This window comes from Hippocampus guttulatus, chromosome 17, assembly GCF_054856545.1.
Source record: "Hippocampus guttulatus isolate MCC_2025c chromosome 17, RoL_Hgut_1.0, whole genome shotgun sequence".
NCBI classification, from domain to species: Eukaryota; Metazoa; Chordata; class Actinopteri; order Syngnathiformes; family Syngnathidae; genus Hippocampus; species Hippocampus guttulatus.
Window position 1 is genome coordinate 4326962 of NC_141277.1, and position 22161 is coordinate 4349122.

A 22161-nucleotide genomic window follows, 5' to 3' on the forward strand; every position below is an offset into this window, starting at 1 on the left:
AAACGTAAAGACACACCCGTATCCTAACACCTCTGTTCAATGCAGGTCTCAAGCTCCTTAATGATACATTTGTCATCACCATCGCATGAAATAAAGATCCCTTTTGCTCCTTTTTTTTTTTAAATTCTCTGTTAGTCTCATGATTTAATCCTGACCATTTCCCCCTTCTCTGCCATGCGCGCTTTCTGTCCCTGCTGCTGACTCCTCCCTCCATTTCTGTCCTGCACTCCCTCTCTCTGTTTCTGACAAAAACACACACACACACACACACGGACGGACACACATATACAAACACACACTCGCGCGCAGACACACATACACGCCCTCCACCCCCATCGCTGCAGTGTCTCAACTGCCTTGGAGCAAACGAGAGAGGATACAGACGTGTAAAAGGCACATTAAAGATAGAGACGGGCATGTGCGTGTGCATGAACGTGTGTGTGTGTGTCTGTGCATAACTGGGAGTATGCGGGAAAACATGAAAATGAAGACGTGCGACTAAAAGGGTGGATTGCTCAGAGGCGTTCTCTGCGCGCAAGGGCTCATCTGCAGTATCCTTTGTGAATGGATGCTGGCTTGTGAACACGGTAAGGCTAACTACTACTCAGACTGCTGTTTTTGGTTCTTTACATCAGCTCCATTGCAAGGCCGGTTTGGGGACACGGTAGGATAAACGTGGGGCACCTGCGTGCGTTTCGGGCGTATTTTCCCGCAACAAAACAGGCAAGGTGATGTTCATGAGATGACACCGGGGCAACCAGCTTGCCCGGCCCCCTCCTCCACCCTGCTAGCTGTGTGCCAGTGGACAGTGCTATCATATCCTTGATATTTGACTCTCCACCAAAAAGCATCCACTGTCCTTTCAGGATTCTTTTGCTACATCTGCGTGCTAAAATCTGGTAGTTAGCTTATGTAGGACAAGTGTGTGTGCGTGTGTGTCTGTCCAGGCCACTGGGCTTGGAAATAGAAGAAGCGGAGACGCACCACATGATCAGGTGTTAGCGTCAGAAGACGCCGGATGGGAATGTACAGTCGGAAAGGGACAAAATTCCTCTTGAGCGTTGCTTTGCAAGCGTCGGGACAGATTGTAGGAGCCGTGTGGGATTGGCGCCGACCGCCGCTTTACGCCTGCGTTTTAATCGGCATTGATCACTGTTGAGTTGATTTATGGATTGTGACGGCAAGGAGGGGAAAAAAAAAGGAAGACGGTTTCAGCAGCCTTTCAGATGTAGTAAATCTAATCATCATGATCATCTTTTTTGTATTGTATGCTTGTGCTCCATGCCTGTGAGACGGGGAGGGAACCATTGCAGCTGAGAGGTGGAGGGGCCTGGGGTGGTGGCAGCGGTGGTGGTGGTGGGCTAACAGTAAGGAGGCAGATGGGGCAGAGGGGCGGAGGTTATGATGCTGCAGAGAGGGGAAAAAATACGATTTGGAGAGACTTGCTTGTTTAAAAAAAAAAAGCTGTTCTTATCGGAATGCTGGCTGCTTATCATGACGACATACACAGACAGACTTCAAACATCTTGGAATTAAGGTAAAAATGGTGGATAAAATCGCCCGTGCTCCTCAAAATGGATCAGGAAGATTAGCTTACGTAAATGCCCATATCGTTGCGCGGTTTGGGCTTGTCTGCAAAGGACGAGAAGGGATAGGAATATTGATCGGTCTGGGACTGACACATGGGCTTTTATGGGTGGCTGTTCTTAATCAAGTCCCCTGCTCAAGGTTTTTTACAAGTCAGATTTTGGAGCGATCCAGCCAGGTTTGTTATTCAAAATGTGTAACTCATCATTTGCCGAGATGCCTCTTTTCCTTCCACTTGGCACTCCCACTTGATTAGTTCAATATGTCCGAATAACATCAGCGATGTAGCAATGAGGTGCTTTCCACAAACAAGATGGGAGAAGGCTTCGTGTGCTATTTGCCGCTTTCGGACTTTCTGTCATGCCAATTACGCCGGAGCCCGCCGTTGTCAATAACACACCGTGTGTATCTTCCAATATTTCCACCTGTTTGCCCACAATCTCGTCACTGCTCGGAACCAAACAGGAGGCCAACCAAGGTCAAGCTCACTGTGACAAAAGCTCTAATCAGCCTTGCAAGCCGCAGTCACATCCGAGTGGCTTTCCCCCATTAAACAGTTTACTTTTTTCACTTGTAATATCTGATGGAGTGAGAAAAAATGGACGAGGTCCAAGTTGATATACAGGACAATCGGAGCGTGTGAAGTGAGTCAAGCTCAAAATCCAAAGAATAGCTTTCGCTTCCGTGCAAATGCATCGGGAACACTGTGTTCAACTCCAAATTAAAACATTTTGAAAAACGTATCGAATTTGTGATTCGTTTTCAGGAAAGAAAAACAAAAAGGATACTAGGATGTTGAAAGTAGTAGTGTCATTTGTTTTGAGAAAAAAAACGCAAACATTTAGTATGATTTGGGGGCCGAATGGGGGGTAGGGGGGGACTTGATTTTGCTCTCAACTAATATTTAGGAGCACAGGTTTTCAATGTCGTTCTGGTGCATAATGTAACACAAATTTGTACAACATTGCATTGTCTGGTCAAAGCTAGCAGAGCACCTGGAAATATCACAACAAATGTTTGCGTGTACAAACAGTTGTCGGCCATAAAATATCAAGCCTGACGCGAGACGAGCGTGCCTTCTTTGCGTGACAAAGTACTCGCCGCAAACCAGTTTATCAACCTTTTCCTGCCAGGGCAGTCGTAAATCAAGGACCCCCTGTGCAATTGCTTCTGAGAGCTGATTGAAATCTGTGTTGCTTCGAGTCAACCAATGTTGGGCACCTGTGAAGAAACCGCATTCAAAGCCGAGGACGTTTGGACAACAGTTCACAATTCCTTCACCTTTTTGGTTTTGTCAGAAACATGATTTAAAAAAAAAAAAAAAGTTACATCACAAGTTTAGTTTCGCAGTTAGGCTCGCCACTCTAAATTGTTAAATTTGTGGGTCTGGAACCATGATGGTGCTGCATTCCTGGTCTATTTGGTTTTTTTTGTTGAGTTAAAACGTTTCAGGGGCATTTCCTCTTCGGCATAAGGCAACCTCTTCGAGAACTGAGGCACTGAGAACTACAGTGCGTTCACTCATTTGTCTTGAAGAACAGTGAGTTTTTGGGCTGCAATTAAATTGGGGGGGATTAATATCTGGCAATGATTACTTCATTTGGATACTAACATGAAAATGCACAGGCGGTGGTGTGTTGAAAATGAGTCATGATGGCCGGTATGCAACAAATAAGCCCCAAAACAAAAGTATTAGAAACATACAGAACTTCACCATACTTCACAATGCACCACGGCTTGATTTGTGTTTGGAGGACCATCTGAGAGACAGTCTGCAGACCCTACCGCCCATAGGAATAAAGTTGCTTTCATTGGTCGACAAAATGTTGGAGACTTACTCCTTAGAACAGCCAACATGTTGTCTAGCAAATTTAAACCCCGTAGGCGGTTTTTTATTGATCAAATTTTTTATTTTTTTTAATGGTGCTTGGCTGGAATACCAGTTTACAGGCACCGGACGTTGCGCAACCCCATTCAATGCAGATGTGAAGCAATTCTCAGAAAAACTCATAATTATTGTTTTTGTGATTCACGGGAAACGCTTCTTTTGATTTGGACAATCTTAAATGGCTTTTTCTTTCACTCTCTGTAAAGCACTATCAAATTGATACATTTGTTTTTTAGATTTGGGATACAATGCCCAATGCTCCCAATCTCAAAATCATATCTAAAAAGACCCACACTTCTATTATTCTGCACACAAGTGAAAAAAAGGGCTCATCCAGTGCTCACATGAGTGGGTTTTAAACAAACGTTTAAACATGTCAAGATGTTGGCCGAGAGAAGAATTTGGACCGAATGGTTTCAGTAAGTCGAAATGCGAAGTCCTCAATTAGACAAACACGAGGCACATAAAACATGAGGCCTCCTTCGCAACTGTGCCAATGGCAAATGATTGCTCTTGTTGCCACAGCAATGCTGTCCGTTAAATGAGTTGTATGCATATAAAACGGAGAGCAACTGGGACTAAAACTTATGCTGAGCTGACCTCCTTCCAACTCCTTTGTTACTTGCTTTCATTCAAGTTCAGTGGCTGAGATAATGTCTGGGGACAGCACGGGCAGACTTGATTTTAAAAGGGGACAACAAAACTGTGAAGGTACACGCCCAGTTGCCCGTGCACGAAGAAGGCCAGGGCCCTCGTAACACTTTTACACCACCAAGTCAGTACAACTCAAGAGCCAAAAAGAGCAATTATAGCCAACAGATGGCAGCATAGGGTTCCTTCTGTGGTGTCAAAACAACGCTTGACTCTTGCGAACATGGCGGATGTCTAGAAATGTGACCGTTACGAAAAGCTTGTGGTTAATCATAGTGTTTGAAAAAAGTAGAAAAGCGTTATACAAGTGACAGCCCATTCACCAACAGACATTGTGATTTTACAAATGGCGTACATTGAATCAATTTGCGCAGCAGCGTAAGAATCAAGCCACACAAAGGCGTACACTGTTACCACAGTACTTACATTCATTTGACTTTCTCAGATTTACGGCCAAGTATTTTTCACACAAACGATACTGTTCATGCGAGCGCCTGCTTTTCGTTGAGGATAGCGAGTGAGCACTGCGGCGAACCGTGAAGCTAGGCCAGAGATTGACACCAATATAAAAGGGTTTGTGATTGACGAGAGATGTAAAAGGCTATTGGCAGAGCACTTTTTTTTGTCATTGGGCCAAGGTCGGACTACACGAATGTAGCCCGATTTTGAGCCGACAGACGTGTCGCAGACAAACGTAGTGTTTCGTAGTCGATTTTGAGTTGTCTTGACGCATCGTAGCCCGTGTCGTGTAACATACCCGACGATTGATTGTGAGGCATCTGGGAAGACGCAGAATGATATTTATCTGGTAGTGTGATAGCACGACCGTTGGGGACGACAAAATAGTGATGCGGTTTGACAAGGCCATTAGACAGAGCTATGATCTGACTAATTGAAACTCTGCCCCTCAATTCAACATCCTGTAGTTGCTTGTCTCCAAGATGCCACCTGATGGCACCGAAACAATATTTTTGAGACACAGCTTTGGGCTGAGGTTGAAAACCGCAAATAGCTGAATTTTTCAGGAAAAAAATAAATAACGGCGAGGTTTATCCCAAAAATGCCGCACCTTAAAGATTCGGGGTGTTTATTTTGGATTTTTCATCTCGGCCAGGTAATAGGAGACGTCTTTGGGAAGCTATTCTCTTGTGCAGGGGGTGATATCGAGAGGGCTACCCATTATAACTTAATGGCCTATGTTGAATCAAACCCAAATTAAGGGCGGGGCTCAGTGACAGTGTTGTTTGAAACAACATTTGCTGGACTCGCTTCTTTTCTTTCTCACTTGACCTCCCTCTCATCTGTGCCCGTCGCCACATACAGGAGCCCGTCTGTTTCCCCCCGCTGAAGGCCAACAAGTGAACGGGCCTTCACTTGCACTCAAATGTGAGAGGGCAGATTGACGGGGACAAACAGACCAACTTTGTGTTCCGTTGCACACACATAACAGTGGTCATATGACAACAAGGAGGCAGCGGAGAGGAAGGGAGAGGAGGGGTAATGGTGGCGGTGGGTGGTTGTGGGAGCGCTGTTGCCTGCAACCCGCGGGTGAAAGATGTTACTGTGCAATGAGAGCAGTTAAAGGTATGAGTGTGCGTATGTGGATTGTTTTCAGTTACACGTGCGCACATACAACTTTATACGGGGGAATCAAAAGGTCAAACAAAAACCCGGTACAGGGTTAAACTGCCATTTTAACCCTCTGTTTTTAAACAAGTCATTTTTCCAAGAAAAAAACCCACAAAAATCTAAACATTACCAAAGAAATCATACAAGTGCAAAAATTAATTAACCACTGTTCATCCATCCATCCATTCTCTACTCCACTTATCCTGGTTGAGGATCTTGGGGAGCGGGACCTATTCCAGCTGATTTTGGGCAAAAGGCAGGCTACGCTTTGGACTGGCCACCAGTCAACCAGAGGGCACATACAAAAGGCAGACAACCATTCGCACGGCCATTCACACTGCCTCAGAGTGAAAAGTGAACCCATGCCGCCTGCACAGAAGTCAAGCCAATGAACCAACGTCAGTAACTCACCACTGTTTATAATGAGATATAAAAACAATGAAACTCTCAGTTCCAACTTTAATGACCATGACCATTCCAAAAGTTCCAGCGTGAATGGAACACAAGCATGACATTTATGGTCATTTTTGTAGCACTATTGTCCAAATAAATAAATAAATAATCAAGTTCACCACTGTTAAGTTAAAAATCAATCAATAAATAAAAACACTCAACCTTGATTGAACAAAAATTGATGCCGCATATAGTGGAGCCAAACTGCTTCAAATGTGAGTCCTTTGGTATTATCCTTGACATCGGTCTGTTATTTGAAATTGGTTTTTAATTTTTTTTTTAAATTTTTTAAAGAAAGTGTATTAATGCTTGTTGAACTGAGCTGGACTTAGATGATTTTATTTTGTGCAACAACTTCACAAAATAAATATAGAGTAAATTCCGCAAAAACTTGTTTCAGCATACATACAAATTCAAGTTACGTTGTCGCCTTAGCAACGGAGCCGTTGCATCCCTGTAGATCTTTTGGTAATGCAAAAAAAAAAAAAAAAAAAAAAAGTGTAAGAAAAAGCAAAACATTGGCCAGCGTTTAATCCCTTGTGACTGTGAACCGAGGCCGAGAGAGATTTGAGGACGTCTTGTGCAACATTTTTTGTTTTCTGGTCATGATACGTGATCATGAACACAAAATAAGCAGGAAAAACAAGCTGTCATTGTTGAAAAGGGCTGCTGTGTTTGCGGGGCGATCATATTTGGTTGTGCATGGAATCCAATGCTGGAAAGACCAACAATTCCAAAAAATGTCTGGTTTGAAAGCACCTGACAGCTGCTGAGAGTTGGCATATCTTATCTGTCATGACCCAAACCGATGTTGCGCCCCAAGAGACATACTGAGTAACCACCGTACTTGCTGTTTTTCAATGGCATATCATACATTTAGAGCCTAAAATTGTTCTTCATACATATAGTTACAGTAATTATGACTTCACGACGAATTTGGGTCACATCGCCTGATTGGCGTAAACCGCGGACCCCCTGCATTTGTGGTCAAACAGCAAAGGAGACATCCGACAGGAAAAGCGCATGTCCACCTTTGCCATCCTTATCCTTTCGCGTCTGGCCACCTACTCGTCGACTTAGCCTGTGCACAAACATGCCATTGTCAACGCTGGCTGGCCTTGTGACTCAATGTGATCCGCAAGATTGACAAAAGGGGAACACAGCCACTGAACATCAACAACGTTGCAGGGCATGATCGGAAAAAAAAAAAGAGAGCCCGCATCCACCACGAAAAGCGTCCGCTGTTTTGGGAGAAGAACAGCGAGAACACTGCCCTCCATTGTTTTCTTTAATGAATGAGTTGCATCCTCAAAATGCAGGCATTCATCTCTGAAGTCTACCCCCAGCGTTACATCATGGACACACTTGGTACATTCGCACTACGTAAATGTATCCAAATACAAGAGCCATATTCACAATTCCAACTTGCAAAAAGAAAAATGCAATGACGATTGCTCATTTTTCACCGAGACATCAATATTGCGATTGCGGTTCTGATATTGACACAGTGCGGTTCCGCAGCACTGCAAATTACAAAAAAAATAACGACAATGTCAAATTTGGGGCGCGGACAATTTTTCTAATACACATCTAGGGAGACACCACCTGCGCCGTAACTTAGACCTGCTTTTAGGTAGTCTAAAATGTAATCTACTATTGGTCACTAGATTGCCAGATGCGCCTGGGGCATGCAATAGAATACGCCACAGGACCTATCGAGGCGTAGCGCATTCCACCAAATTCACAATCATGCTAAACTAACCTTGCCCCGGCACGAAAATGAAGATGTCGCAGTTTTTACGCCAACCAAATCGGCGCCCGTCTACAAAAAATAGGGACCCGAGTGTTAAAATTTGCAAGTATATAATAAAATGATTGTGGTAATACTTGAGGCTAAATTCCACTCTAGGTGGTCTCAGTCTCAGGAAAATTATATCCAACAATTTGACTATTCAAAGCTTCTTTCCCCACGCGCCAAAAAATAAAATAAAATAACGGTTCTCATTTACTTACACTACAATGCATTTTGTCCAAAAAGCTAAATCTGGCCAAGACTAACATTCGGCAAAGCACTTTGATTTGCTGCGATTATCAAGCATGAATGAATCTCGATGAAAGAAGCTTTCTGGATAAATTAACGTAATCCACCAGAACAAACCCTCGCGATTTTGCCCTTTCACAGCAATTTTTTGTCATAACAATTTTATCTCCCATTAGAGAGTATTCACACACTACTGAGAAAAAATATATATGGCCGGTGTTGGGCAAGTTAAACCTAATAAATACTGTGTAAGTTTTGGTCACCTGAAAGTAAGTTATATTACAACACTCATACCTCTGAATTGCAAGGTGTCCTATGACTTCTGCATTACTTTTGAGTTATTTAAAAAAAAGAATCAATGCAGAAGCCTATTTTGGTAGACTGGTATACATGCGTTCGGCGTAAAACAGACATAACTTCATTTTCGTACTAGTGCAGTCTAACATTTTTGGGGCCAGGAGGTGCCTCTCTGGGCGTTCCGGTGGACGAGGTTGCCTCGCCCTCACGACTGATCAGAGAATTTGGTCACAAAAAGTAATACATGTTGTTGCACTCCGAAAAAACAAAAAACAGGCGCATTGTCATTATCATTGCCGGGACAATGGTCAATGGTTCAGCATGTTTATGAATTTGGCAGATGCATCACTGGGCTTTCTTGCCGCACCCCCCGGGGCATCTGCAGAATTTGGTTAGAAAAAGTAGAACCAATTTCATACAACCCAAAAAGAGTTGGGTTAACGGATGTTGGTGTATTTGATTGAGGCGCAAGCAGACAGATCCGGCATTCCGCTGATCTGTATGGTGCATTGTCGGAATGAAAATCTATCATTCATTTAACTAAGATATAACAACAACAATAATGTGAATAATAATGTATAATCTCATCATGTTAACTATCTTCATTAACATATATTATCAAGTTACACGAACTGTCGTACCTTGCATTAAAAAAATAATTTTAATTCCAGTGTCTGACCTGTATCTACTCTAATTGTGATGTAAAGTGGGAGCAACACAGCTCTGACTCATCACAGCCAAGCAGGCTTTCGAGGTTGCGAGTACTTTGTGTTTTGCTCCTCGGAGGTACACACACTCAAGCGTGCGTTACGCTAATAAGCTGCAAAATAAGGAATGCCACATGTTTTTCAAAGGCATCGCATGATACAGTTGCAATCTGACAATGTCTGTGCTACAATCCGGGAGGACACTGATCAATCACTCTGCGGCTGGAACCATATATTGACTATTTGATTTTTATTTATTTTGTCCTAGATTCCAGTATGCACTTACTGCAGGGCAATAACTATGTGTTGAAAACAGTGCATCACATGTCTCTGTTTTGTTCCGAATTTCCATTTTTCATTAAAGGTTTAATAATACGCAGCCCGCTGGTTGACTGGGTAGCACGTTGGCCTTGAGGTGCGGAGGTGCGGAGGTGCGGGGTTCGATTCCGGCTGCAGCCTTCCTGTGTGGAGTTTGCATGTCCTCCCCGTGCCTGCGTGGGTTTTCTCCGGGTACTCCCACGTTCCAAAAACATGCATGGCAGGTTAATGGAACACTCTAAATTGTCCCGAGGTGTGAGTGTGAGCGCGAATGGTTGTATGTCTATGTGTGCCCTGCGATTGGCTGGAAACCAGTTCAGGGTGTCCCCCGCCCACTGCCCGAAGACAGCTGGGATAGGCTTCAGCAAAGCCCCGCGATCCTCGTGAGGATAAGCGGATCAAAAAATTGTTTTAATAACACGTGCCATTGAATACAAATTACAGGGGAGATTTTGTGCCAATTCACGTCAATGCTAGTTTTTATCCTTGGTCCATTTGTCCTTGGCAAGGATGTGGTATTATAGGAAAAGGAGCAGGTTCCAAGATAATGGGTGTGTGGGAATAGAGGGGTTCAAAATGTTTTCAACACATTGTTTTGAACCAAATCTGCTATGATTACTCTGTCTTTTATACAACCGGAATAGCAGTTTTTATCCTACGTCTAACAAAGAAATAGCCTTTTGCGAACACCAAGATTAAATCGTCAGCCGTCGGAAATAAGTCAAATTGTGATTTATTGGAGTCAAACACGTTGAAATTAAGTTGCTTATTCCTTGTTGACTGTAACAGCGTGTTTAAACTGCGTTGCCTGCAAACACTGAAATTCACATCCTTTTGAAGGAAGCACCAATGCCGTGGATCTTTCACAAGGGCTCCACCGGAGCAATCGTCACAGAGCCCTGAAAGTCACCTTGACTCCTGCCCGACCGCTGCGTCTGTCGCAAATGCATACGTCTATCCGAAGGAATATTTGACCCAAACACGAGCTTACGTGCAATGCCACGCGTTTGAATCCCTGCTCAACATTTTCCTCATTGGAATTCACCAGTCCCCTTTCGGGAAAAGCTGGTTGGCTGTGTTTACACTAAACAGGCTTATGTGTCACCTTGCGGTGACGTGGGAGACAAGCGCAGTCGAGGGCATTGATCACCTCGCTAATGCATTGCTCGTTCATCACATACATGAATAATAATATCTCACTGTCTCACTTAGGAGGCCAGCTTTATTTTTGCATGGCTTCAGGAATTCTCAGTAAAGTAAATAATCACATACTCTTTGGGTATTGTCATCTACCACAAAGGTATTTAATCTAACATGACATACAAAGTATGAAGATCGGGTCAAGAATTCCCACTATTTGACATAAAGGCTGATTTGGGGATGAAGCTCGTGATTTGGGTAACCCTGCCATTGTGAAGCTGGACGGCGGAAGGTGCCGAGCAAAGTCGGAGCGGGCCTCCAAACCTGGAGACAAAGGAAGTACAGTCATCTTAAAAGTCCCACGTTTCCTCTGCACCCTACTGCTTTAAATACCCCAATATGACCTAACACAAAAGTCAGTCACACCACTAACAGGAGAACATTAATACTAAAGTTGAATATCCTGGCGCTCAGACTATTTACAACTCAAAATTCATCCATTCATCCGTTTTTCTAATCCGCTTATCCTCACGCGGGTGTGCTGGAACCTATCTCAGTTGTCTTCGGGCAGCAGACGGGGTACACCCTGAATTGGTTGCCAGCCAATCGCAGGGCACACATTGACGAACAACCATACGCACTCACACTCACACCTAATTACAATTTGGAGTGTTCAATCAGCCTGCCATGCATGTTTTTGGAAACCGGAGTACCCGGAGAAAACCCACACAGGCATGGGGAGAACATGCAAATTCCACACGGGAAGGCCGGCGATGGAATCGAACCCGCTATCTCTGCACTGTGAGGTCAATGCGTTATCCTCTCGATCACCAGGCCGCCTCGTCAATGAACAATTTTTTGTATTTTAAAAAGGGGGGGGGGGGAGGTTGGCATTACCTCAGCATTCATGATGCCTTTACATGAATTTGTTGATTTACAACAAAGTGACAGTCTCGAAGACGTGTGAAATGGTATCAGCAATGATCCACGTCTGCGTTTTGTTGTTAAGTTCAGCACTGCTGAAACTTTTAATGAGGTGACGAAAAACGTCCGCATTTTCTTTTTTCTTGTTAGTTGTTTCCACTGTTGGCAATGCCCGCCCTCACAATTATCTAATGCGGTGTGACTTCAAAAGGTGCAGAAATGCAGTTACCGCAAAAAAGGACTTCATACATCGCGTCTCAGAATCTCCGCATTCTTCGGCTTGGCTGACTGTGTCATTGAACGAGGCCTAGTTCAGGTGCCCGAAGCCAGCAAACGATGCTCCTCGTTTGTTGGGGAGATGTTTTGTTCTCTCCTGTTTAGCCTCTCGCTCTTTTGAAGAACAAATCACTTTCCAAACTCGGAGAAATGCTACCTTTCTCTCTCTTTTTTTTTTTCTGATCGGTCGGCAAAGTTGACTTTTGCCAGAAAAACTAGGCCAAAGTATGTTTGTTACTCCGCCAACGGAGAACAGCCTGTCTCATTATGTGTCTATTTACCATGGGCCACCCCTGCACCTGCAAAGCAGAGTTTTATTAACATCCAAAAACATATTACGGTTCAATATTTTTATGAGGTAAACGGCTAACTCCCAACTAATGCATACCCCCCCCAAAGGAGCAAAATGAAACCAGATCCCCTTGAAAATATTTGTACTTTTCCACTAATCGTAGTGCATAACCTGGCAAAGAGCATCCCAGATGTCTGCAAGCAAAGCGGGTCTTCTTCATTGTGCCATGAAAGCGCGGGAGGCACCTGCTGGCTTAAGCCTGTCATTTTCCCTCGAGACAGTAAATAAGCATTTTACCCAATGTCGTTTCGCTGAATTGCAGTCTGAGAACAGCAGACGATATCCGGAGGCAGTGAAGTGTTGCAGTGCAAACAGCTGAACACGCTGTTAAAAAAACCCCCATCATTTTGCAAAACTGCATTGCTGCTTTTTTGAGTCCGCTTTTCCGTGTAGTATGCTTTAGCCTGGAAAAAAAAAATCACAGCTCTAACGGCAATTATCTGCCTTTTTACACAGAACCTAGCGGACCGGGACAGTGCGGGGACTGTGTGCGACACAGCGTTTCGCAATTAAAGAATTAAAAGCATAATGATGTCAGGGCCAGCGTGTGTATAAATTGATATCTTTTCTCTGTTGTGTTTTACCAGACCCTTGAGAAGAATTTATCTACAAGCCCAAGAAGCTAAATCTCACTCTGGGGTGGATGATCGCAGCGGGCTGACAGGGAGAACGCAACAGGGGAGCCATGTGGGAATGGAGTGAGAGAAATTTCCCGATTGTACCCATTGAGCCCAGACACTTCCTCCACTGACATAAACTGAAGAAGGTAGCCTGCCTTCTTCCAGCGCTTTTCCTCAAGGAGTTCCCTTGCTATGGTCCCCATCTCCCTTGACATCAGCAGGCAGTCCGACTTCGGTGCAAGGCGCTGTGTGGGCATCCCACAAGTCTGGGTTTTGCCCACACAGGACTCAAGAGACTGCCCCGGAGCGAAAAGAATGAAACACTCCTGAGTCGCTCATTTCTGTGGAGGCTCTCCTGGCTGTTGGCTGTTCTAACGCAGCACCTGCCTCCCCCGCCCCCACTCCCAATAATCCTCGCCCGTGCTCCAAACTTTCCATCCCTTCTTCTTTGCAATTAGTTCACCCGTCAAGCGGCAGCACGAGTTCCTTTGCTCTCACCACGTGGTGGAGGACCATGGGATGCCGTCAGAGCTCGGAGGAGAAGGAAGCGGCTCGGCGCTCGAGGCGAATCGACCGCCACTTGCGATCAGAGAGTCAGCGGCAGAGGCGGGAGATTAAGTTATTGCTGCTCGGCACCAGCAACTCTGGCAAGAGTACCATCGTCAAGCAGATGAAGATCATTCACAGCGGCGGCTTTAACCTTGAGGCCTGCAAGGAGTATAAGCCCCTTATCCTGTACAACGCCATCGACTCACTCACACGCATCATCCGTGCCCTGACCACCCTTAAGATTGACTTTCACAATCCCGACCGCGCCTATGACGCCGTGCAGGTCTTTGCCCTCACGGGGCCCGCCGAAAGCAAGGGCGAGATCACTCCAGAGTTGCTGGGAGTCATGAAACGCCTCTGGGCGGACTCTGGGGTGCAGGAGTGCTTTCAGCGATCCAATGAGTACCACTTAGAGGACAATACCGCTTACTACCTAAACGACCTGGACCGCATTTCCGCGCCCGAGTACATCCCGACGGTGGAGGACATTCTGCGATCCCGCGACATGACCACCGGCATTGTAGAGAACAAGTTCACCTTCAAGGAGCTGACTTTCAAGATGGTAGATGTCGGTGGACAGAGATCCGAGAGAAAGAAGTGGATCCATTGCTTTGAGGGCGTGACGGCAATCATTTTCTGCGTTGAACTGAGCGGCTATGACCTCAAGCTCTACGAGGATAACCAGACGGTAAGGAAAATCTATTTTAAGGCGCTTCATCACACAGACAGCCATACATCATAACTCATAGATGTCACAAGTGTCCCGACCAAGACTATTATAAACACAGAAGAAGAAAAAAAAGCCCCAGAAGGCACAGCTGGTCTGCAATGAACATTTTACTTACTCAAAATCACAATATAATCATGTAATCATTTTTTATTAAATTATATTTGCGTCCAATGCAGGGTGTACCCCGCCTACTGCTCGAAGACGGCTGGGATCGGCCCCAGCGATCAAACCAAAATATCTTCTTGACTTGAAGCCGTAACACAGAAAGCCACCCAAGTTTCATTTTGTGTCTGGGCCGATACGGCCACTCTGATGTCATCTTGTAAAAACAAAGCTCTATTTGAAGTGTCTCTGACTGAAGAGAGATGACCGTGTTATCTCTTGGCGGTTTTGGAATTTAAACTATTTCCAACCCATAGCATATCTATTTCCTTCTTGAACGGTTTTGGTATGCTGTGTTGTTAATGTTTGTTTAACTGACGTTTTGAGAGAAGATCAACAATCTATTTGAGTTTTTTTGTCAGCATCACCGAAGGGGGCAGCTATTTTTATTATTCCACAAGCACCTTTTCTTTCCTAAAAGACTGCGGCGTCTGCACCCAAGGCCTTTCGAGCACCAAGTCACGCAGCACACGAGCCAGTGGTTCCGTGTGGTTACTGGAGTGAGCTAATAATGCATGGGTTACGAGTTTAAGAAAGACGGGTTGGAACTCATCACCAAGTATCCCCCCCCCCCCCCCAGGTTAAAAATAGATTCTGTGGAGAAAAAAAAATCATATGGTGTTAATTGAGTTCACAGAACCACGTGTTGAAGCATTACCTGTGAGATTTAACAGCTTGCAAAGGCTCTTGGATCTCTCTGGGAGTTCATAGGTGCGAGGGGGAAAAAACAACTTCAAATTTCAGACTGCTAACTAGCGAGCAAGAAACGATGGTTTTCAAAGTCCTGTGAGCTTACTACCGCCATCAACAAAATAAAATCATGGGCTTTATTTGCGTTTGGCATAATAACTGGCGCATCTTCATTTTTGTGCCGGGGGCGAGTCTAATTTGCAGTGTTTGGGAATTTGGCAGACTGCGCTTCAACCTTTGGGCATTCCGGTGGGCTGAAGGCGTTGTCTATTACACACCCTGGCTCACCGGCCAATTTGACGCCAGAAAGTAGAAACGACTTAAGACCAGGTAAAAGCAGGTCAAAGTTGTGGCGCAAGTGGTGCTAAGTGGATTTAGCGCTCCGCTGTTCAAAGTGCCCACTCTACAGTGGTGATCTGTGATTACATCATCCGTAAGTGCAGCTCTGCTTTGCAGTTCCTTATAAACGGACTTTGCGCGCTTCGATCTGCCGCATGAACTCCAGCGCACCTCTCCTGCGCCGAAAAGAGTACGAATGGCGCCACTTCCATTGGCCTGGAAACAAGTCGCTGGGTTCACTTCCACAACAGCGTAAACACCCCTTTCGACCGGCGCACGTCGCTGAAAATACTAAAAGAAAGAAATCACCACCCATGTGCACAGTAAGACTGCACTGTGCGCTCGATTTAAAATAAAGTCCCCATACGTGTGGAGGAAAATCAGCAATGATGGAAAGAATTCAAGCAGGATAGATAAGTCACTAGTCCGCCTCAATATTTGCTGTGCTCTGGTATCATTATAACTGAAGGAACTGGATTAGGACACAAAAAGTATTCATCTACATTCCATTTGATGATCTCAACCCGATTGACACACAAATGTATTTAGCGACAACAAGTGGGGCATAAAAATCTCAGGCTCCACAGTCGAGCACTGTGAGACAGCTGGAATCGCTCAACTCGTGAACAATCCGAATACTATGACAAGACATATGAGTGATGGTTAAATATCACAAGAGTGAAGCCGCAAGCTGTAAAAAGCAGTCATTTTGCCTCGCTCAAACATTCAAGTCAAGTGGTTTGAAACGTGTTTTTTAATGAAATACATTACTGTTAAACAGTTTTCATGGGGGCTCAAAAACATGGGCAAATTGGATGTAATGTCTTTTGCCTTTTGTGTGAATCTTTAGAACTGAATTTGACTGATACAATCAAATCCAGTTGCAGTTCGCCCATTTGTGTCAATGTAGGATTTTTGTGAACACAGTAATCTGCTTTCATTTCAGGAAATAAATCTTGCTGTCTCATTTTCAACTTCAAAGCCGCTATTAAAGAAACGTTCCTCGGGAACGAAATAGTTTCAGTTTTGATGCGCCGGATCACGCAAGACTTAAAACACACCATAATTACTGTACATCACCCACCCGTCAACTCATTCCCAGTTGCATTTTCCCTGTGCCATCTTTGTCCTCATAATGAATCGGTTTCCATGGTTACCATTGCCTAGCAACAAGCCAGTCAAATGCTCCTAATCCTGCAATGTTGACAGTGAGCTGTGACTAGGGAAAGGAGGATGAGAATGAAACGGGAGAGGAGGACAGGGGACGGGAGGAGGGGGGGAGCCCAACAAACAGCATCACCGGAGAGAATACAAGGAGATGTACAAGGTGTGTCAAAAAAGTTCCAGGACCGGAGTCACAAATGACATATTTGAAATTCAAATCACAAACTACAAGATTGGAGATACGCTGCATTGAACACAGTGAAGTAGGCCGGCCGTCAACCAGCCCATCCATTACGTATGTACAGCGCCGCAACAGGAAACACGCCCCAAATGAAAAATTTGGGTGCGGCGCCGCCGTGAGGACTGACAGCGCGTCCAATAAGAGAGGTGGTGGTGGTGGTGTGATTTCAGAGTGACAGCAGCAAGAATTTTGGTGGAGTGTCCAAATTCGTAGACTGGGTCTTCCGAAGGACCATCCACAGGCCGGGTACTTCAACCTCCTCCCACATGTAGCCTCCGTGGACTGCAAAAACCGTAGAGAATTTGGACAGGCCTAATGTGTCTTATCATATAGGTGATGTTTTAAGAAAATCCGCCAGGAGTCCGAACGCGGGTTGCGTTGGGGTGCCTCCGTGTTTTAAAATCCCTTGGAGGTCGAGTCGGGGAGCAGCTCCAGCGTGGCGATATTCTTCCGCTGCCGGGAACTGTTGGATGCTCAGGTCATTGCGAGCAGGCGCATTGCCATGGTGAAGAAGCCAAGAGTTGTCCCGCCACAACTCTCACCTCTTCTGCTGCACTGAACAAAGACAATGATGCAGGATGTGGCCCACATTGGCTTGCAGTTTGTGTTTGAAAGCTTTGCTAGGAACTTGTCTGACACACTTTGGATATTCAGTGCACATATTGTGCGCCACTATATCACAGTGGAGGTGAAGGCAGGTGGGGGATGGGTTGGATTATGAATGCATGAATTCATAGTCCAGATTGAAATTAAATTACGAATGCTGAGCAACTCAATGCAGCAAACGAGTGAGTGAGAGTGACCGAACTATGGAACAAATACTATGAAAATAACCAATCTACTCAACTAATCACATTTTGGGAGTTCATTTTCACAGACCACACCCAAGCCTGATAACCATATCTATTCAATTAAAAAGAAAAATCAAACAAATACTTCAATAGAAACTCAAAAAGCTACGAATAAACGTTCCACATAAGATTTTTGCAGAATATATGAAACACTTTGGTGTGGTTCAGAAAAAGAGAAGAAGAAACACTCTCAGCCTGAATTAATTGTTCGACGCGCTTTTGTGACGTGCAAAATTGAGGTCCCAACTGAAGATTTGTGTGACTTTATGTACGCAAATAATTGCGCTTTGGGTTTTTCGCTGTCATTGTCCATTTTTAGAGCTTGCATTTGTGCTTGAGGTAGAGTGTGGTCAGTGTGCATGTATGAGTAAAAATTGCCTACCGCACATCAGTTGCAGAGGACAGGGTGGAAAGACGAGAGGTGGTCGTCTCTTGTTTGGACACTCTGCAAGGGAGAGGACAGCGGTCAAACGGCAGGTTAAACTAGGTTTGGCGGACAGGGTTAAGGGACCAGCCTACAGCCTTTTTGATATGTACTATACAAGTTAGGAGAAAAGGAGAGCTTTTGTTCAAACTGCAGAACAATTAGGAGAATGTGAGTGGAAGGGATAGTAACGCAACGAAACGATGACCAGTCGAAATGACTCTTTTGATGAACACAAGTGGAAAACGTATATATAGCTGCCGGAATGACCTGCTTTTGTAGGTTCAATTAAAACGGTGGATTGGGAATCCTAATTGAGGCTTCATTCTCCTTTCCCCTTTCATTTGCAATCTTTTTTTCTTTTTTTTTCCCCCAGCATGTGCAGATCTTGTGATATGCTCGGAGCATTATCTTATTCCTCTAACCTTTTAAACCACTGCCTTCCATATGACAAGGTCCCAGTCACAAGCTGCTGACCGGTCACCACAGGCCAGCAGCTGCTACGGGAGGCTCAACGTGCCATTTTTCTTTCCGCTGTTGAACATCACATGATGACAAACTGTATGAGAAAAATCATTTATGCATATCCGCTTACTGCATATGAATTGAGTTCAAGAACTCCTCTCGACCATGTGATTTCAAGCGGGGGGTGGGGGGGGGGGGCAAATGGCAATAAACTTCGTGTTCGGCCTGTAGTCATCTGAATGACTACAGGCCATCAGATGCTTCCTGTACTACAATAAGAATCATGACCCCCCCCCCCCCCCGGAAACTTGTAATGGTAGTACAAATGGCGACTGTGCAGCATGCCTAAATTAAGTCACTGTAACACCAAACAGGGAAACGGGTTGATAAGTTCTCAAAAATGTGACTGACACATGAGAACCAAAACGAGTACAAAACAGAGTTTAGGCAGATGATGATGGAGTCAGTAGGAGAGATGAAATAAGAGCATTGTGTCATGTTCTGAAAATGGACTTTTCTTTGCCATGATAGAAATAGAAGCCTTTCAAAACATTAAGCCATTTGTCAAAATATTGAGTCATTTTTCGGATCAGCTTAAGCAGAGTTCCCTGAAATAAAATAAAAAGGCATCGTCCATTAATTTGGATACTTCATGGGAGTAAAACATTTCTTTTTGTTTTTTACCTCCCGCGATCACTTTAACAATGAAGGACCAGCTTGGAAGCCGCTTTAGCCTTGTTAGCGCTAGCGTCAATGCCAGGGTTCCTGTTTGGTGTCTAATGCTTGTCAAAAATTAGGCGGCATTCTAAAAGGAATCTGCTTCACTTCATAAACCGATGCCTTGGAGGAACCTCCGAAAAGACAAGCCAAACCTGGCTTGGATCGCACTGTGACATCACCATGCTAAACGAGTAAGCTAGGTGGCTAATTTTTAAAGAGTTAAGCGCCCCTCCAATTGGAACATACTTGGCATTGTTTTATGTTCACACGATTTAACATCCAACATGGTACATACGGTCTACAATGTGTCACACCGGCTTTCGAAAAAAAGTCAAACACATCTTTTAGCCAAGTCTTTTATATCAACGTGTATCCAAAATAGCCGCAAAGAACATTTCTCAACACATTTAGCTATCATTCCCATTTTCCCTTTTTAGGATGTTTCTCACCGCCTGATTTCTCTTTCATACCCCTTCCTCCCCTGCACAGAGCCGAATGGCCGAGAGCTTGCGCCTCTTTGACTCCATCTGCAACAACAACTGGTTCACCAACACCTCGCTCATCCTCTTCCTCAACAAGAAGGATCTGTTGGCTGAGAAGATCAAACGCATTCCTCTCACAGTGTGCTTCCCCGACTACAAGGGCCAGAACACCTACGAGGAAGCGGCCGTCTACGTGCAGCGGCAGTTCGAGGACCTCAACCGCAACAAGGAGACCAAGGAGATTTACTCGCACTTCACCTGCGCTACCGACACCAGCAACATCCAGTTTGTGTTCGACGCCGTCACGGACGTGATCATCCAGAACAATCTCAAGTACATTGGGCTGTGCTAGGACAAGACGTTTGGTGGGTGGGCTGGCTGGTTGGTTGGTTGGTTGGTTGAACAGGTGAGGTATGCGTTTTTCGAATGGGTTAATCTGAGTGCAACAATGACAGGAAATAAAAAAAGTCAATGAAATGAGGTAGGGAAGGATGGTGAGGATTCGAATGCTTTAGTTGGTCATAGATGGGGAATTGATACCTGATGTGTTTTCACTGAATATGAGTATGCAGAGACACTTAAAACACACGCAAACACCTTTATGTTTGCTCACGCAAGATTAAAAGTCGAGCACTTGACGTCGCAACACTGGACATGTTACACGGTTTCCCCACCCGCCTGCCAAACAGAAGACAAAGTACTTACTGGGTGGCTTTTCGTTCATTTTGTCTTGATTATGTTGTTTGCCTAATGACATTTAATGCTGCTTTACAGGAAACATTAGGGGCAAAAATCAATGTTCACTTTGGGATTATTATTATTATTATTATTATTATTATTTTTCACTCTTAATAATGGTTAACAACGAGAGTGGCCGCGGGATCGTAGGAGGTGCCCGTGTTTCAAAGCGCGGCTAAGGTGTGTCAAAAAAAACGGACACAGTTTCAAGTTGAACTAAAAAAATATTTTCTACGCACTATTTCTGTTCTTCTCCACCTAACTCTATAAAGGCTGTTGTGTTCCTCCTTTGCTTTTGCTTTTTTTTTGTGCATTGAAAAAGAAAAAAAAATGTATGGCAGACCTGCCCTTTAGAGCAGGCCACTGATTTACCGGGGAGTGTTCTGCTTGATTGCGTCAAGTGTTCTCGATGGTAATTCTACTTTCCAGCAAAGACGACAAAAAACAGTGCCAAGATCAGTTTGTAAATAAAACAGCCAATATCGATGACAATTATTTTTGTTTTGTTTTTATCAGAGGGAGGGGAAAAAAATTACCTTCAAACATGCATGATTTTGTTACTTTGGGATACTACTCTATTTTCCTTGGAATTTTATTTCTGTTTTCCTAGGTTCCAAAAATATATTCCCAAAAAATATATTAAAGTCAAACACTGTGTAAGATTGTATAGTTGTCGAGAGGAATCTATTGAAGAGTTCTATCGATATAACTGCAGTGATGAGGGGGTTACGATGATTAAAAAAAAAAAAAAAAACGTTGCAAAGTCAAGTTTCATTCATGAAAAGGCAAGGATTAAAAAAGGACAATGGAAAATGTGAAAGAGACGACGCAAAGTTCAATCTTCCTTGCATTCTCTAAGTGGAAATTGTCCAACGGTTGCTATGATGTGTAAATAGACTGTACGGTACACTCTTTTGTCTAAACAAATAATAATAGTGGTTGAGCTGAGAGATGGCAAGAGACAAAGAGAGAAAGAGAGAGAAAGAGAAGGAGAAAGGGAAATTCCATTCCGCTCCTCCTCTCTTGCCCTTTCTTCCCGCTTGCGATGTGCAAACAACTGAGCTAAGGGCTTCACGTTTGACTTTACAGGATGTCCACTTCGAGGAAAAAAAAAAAAGAAAAAAATACAATTCAAACTAAATGACAAAAGGACAACTGCGAATAAAACTTATGCAAATTTTCATGGAGTTGTAAGTGTGTTTTTTTTTTTTTACAGAGACTTTGCCAAAACAGTTTGTCTTGTCCAGAACTATGCGGCACCTAGTGAAATAGCGACGAGTGGCATACTGTCCAAGACCATTGAATGGGCAGCGATTGTCCCCTGCGAACAATGAAACTGCTGGGGCACAACTAATAGCCACATCCAGAATGTAATTAAATTACTCCTGAATAAATTGGGCCTCTCCGTGATGGGATGACAACATGCGGTGCCCCGCAGCTCGATGCGTAGACGCTGAAGCTTTGACAAAGTGACAGCAAAATGTATCAACAACGTAGAACCTGTATTACAAATAACATCGCGCAACACACCAGCTGTGTTCAAATGAATGAATGGTTCATCTGGTGGTAATTCGCTCAATGAATGTTCCATAAAGTGAATTAGGCCTGTGGTTTATTCTTTTACGGACCGACTTCAACAATGCTGGGAAATTCTGCGCGCAGATAAATAGAACCCACTGAAGACTGGACAGTTCCGCTGCCAGCCTCATGAATGTCATGTGGA

At 44.3% G+C, this 22161-nt stretch overlaps 2 protein-coding genes across 3 annotated transcripts in view; one reads left to right on the forward strand and one right to left on the reverse strand.

The window, feature by feature from the left end:
* Window positions 1–22161, reverse strand: part of sppl3 (signal peptide peptidase 3) — a 46956-nt gene that overhangs the window by 23877 nt on the left and 918 nt on the right. The window contains exon 2 of the mRNA XM_086134207.1: window positions 17992–18054. Within this exon, the coding sequence (XP_085990333.1) occupies window positions 17992–18054 (63 nt within the window). The remainder of the gene's footprint in view (window positions 1–17991; window positions 18055–22161) is intronic.
* On the forward strand, window positions 263–21621 carry gnaz (guanine nucleotide binding protein (G protein), alpha z polypeptide). Of its 2 annotated transcripts, none has more exons than XM_086134209.1 (3): window positions 263–587; window positions 12851–14120; window positions 19708–21621. In XM_086134209.1, the coding sequence occupies exons 2-3, from the start codon at window positions 13398–13400 to the stop codon at window positions 20050–20052; spliced, it is 1068 nt and encodes a 355-aa protein (XP_085990335.1). In that variant the 5' UTR covers window positions 263–587; window positions 12851–13397; the 3' UTR covers window positions 20053–21621. The 2 variants fall into 2 exon arrangements, with proteins under 2 accessions (XP_085990335.1, XP_085990337.1); XM_086134211.1 differs by lacking the exon at window positions 263–587 and adding an exon at window positions 1393–1537.

Coding starts and splice junctions, on each gene's coding strand:
- gnaz (XM_086134209.1), top strand. CDS start 13,398: ATGGGATGCCGTCAGAGCTCGGAGGAGAAGGAAGCGGCTCGGCGCTCG. Junction 14,121..19,707: donor TCTACGAGGATAACCAGACG/GTAAGGAAAATC, acceptor TCCCCTGCACAG/AGCCGAATGGCCGAGAGCTT.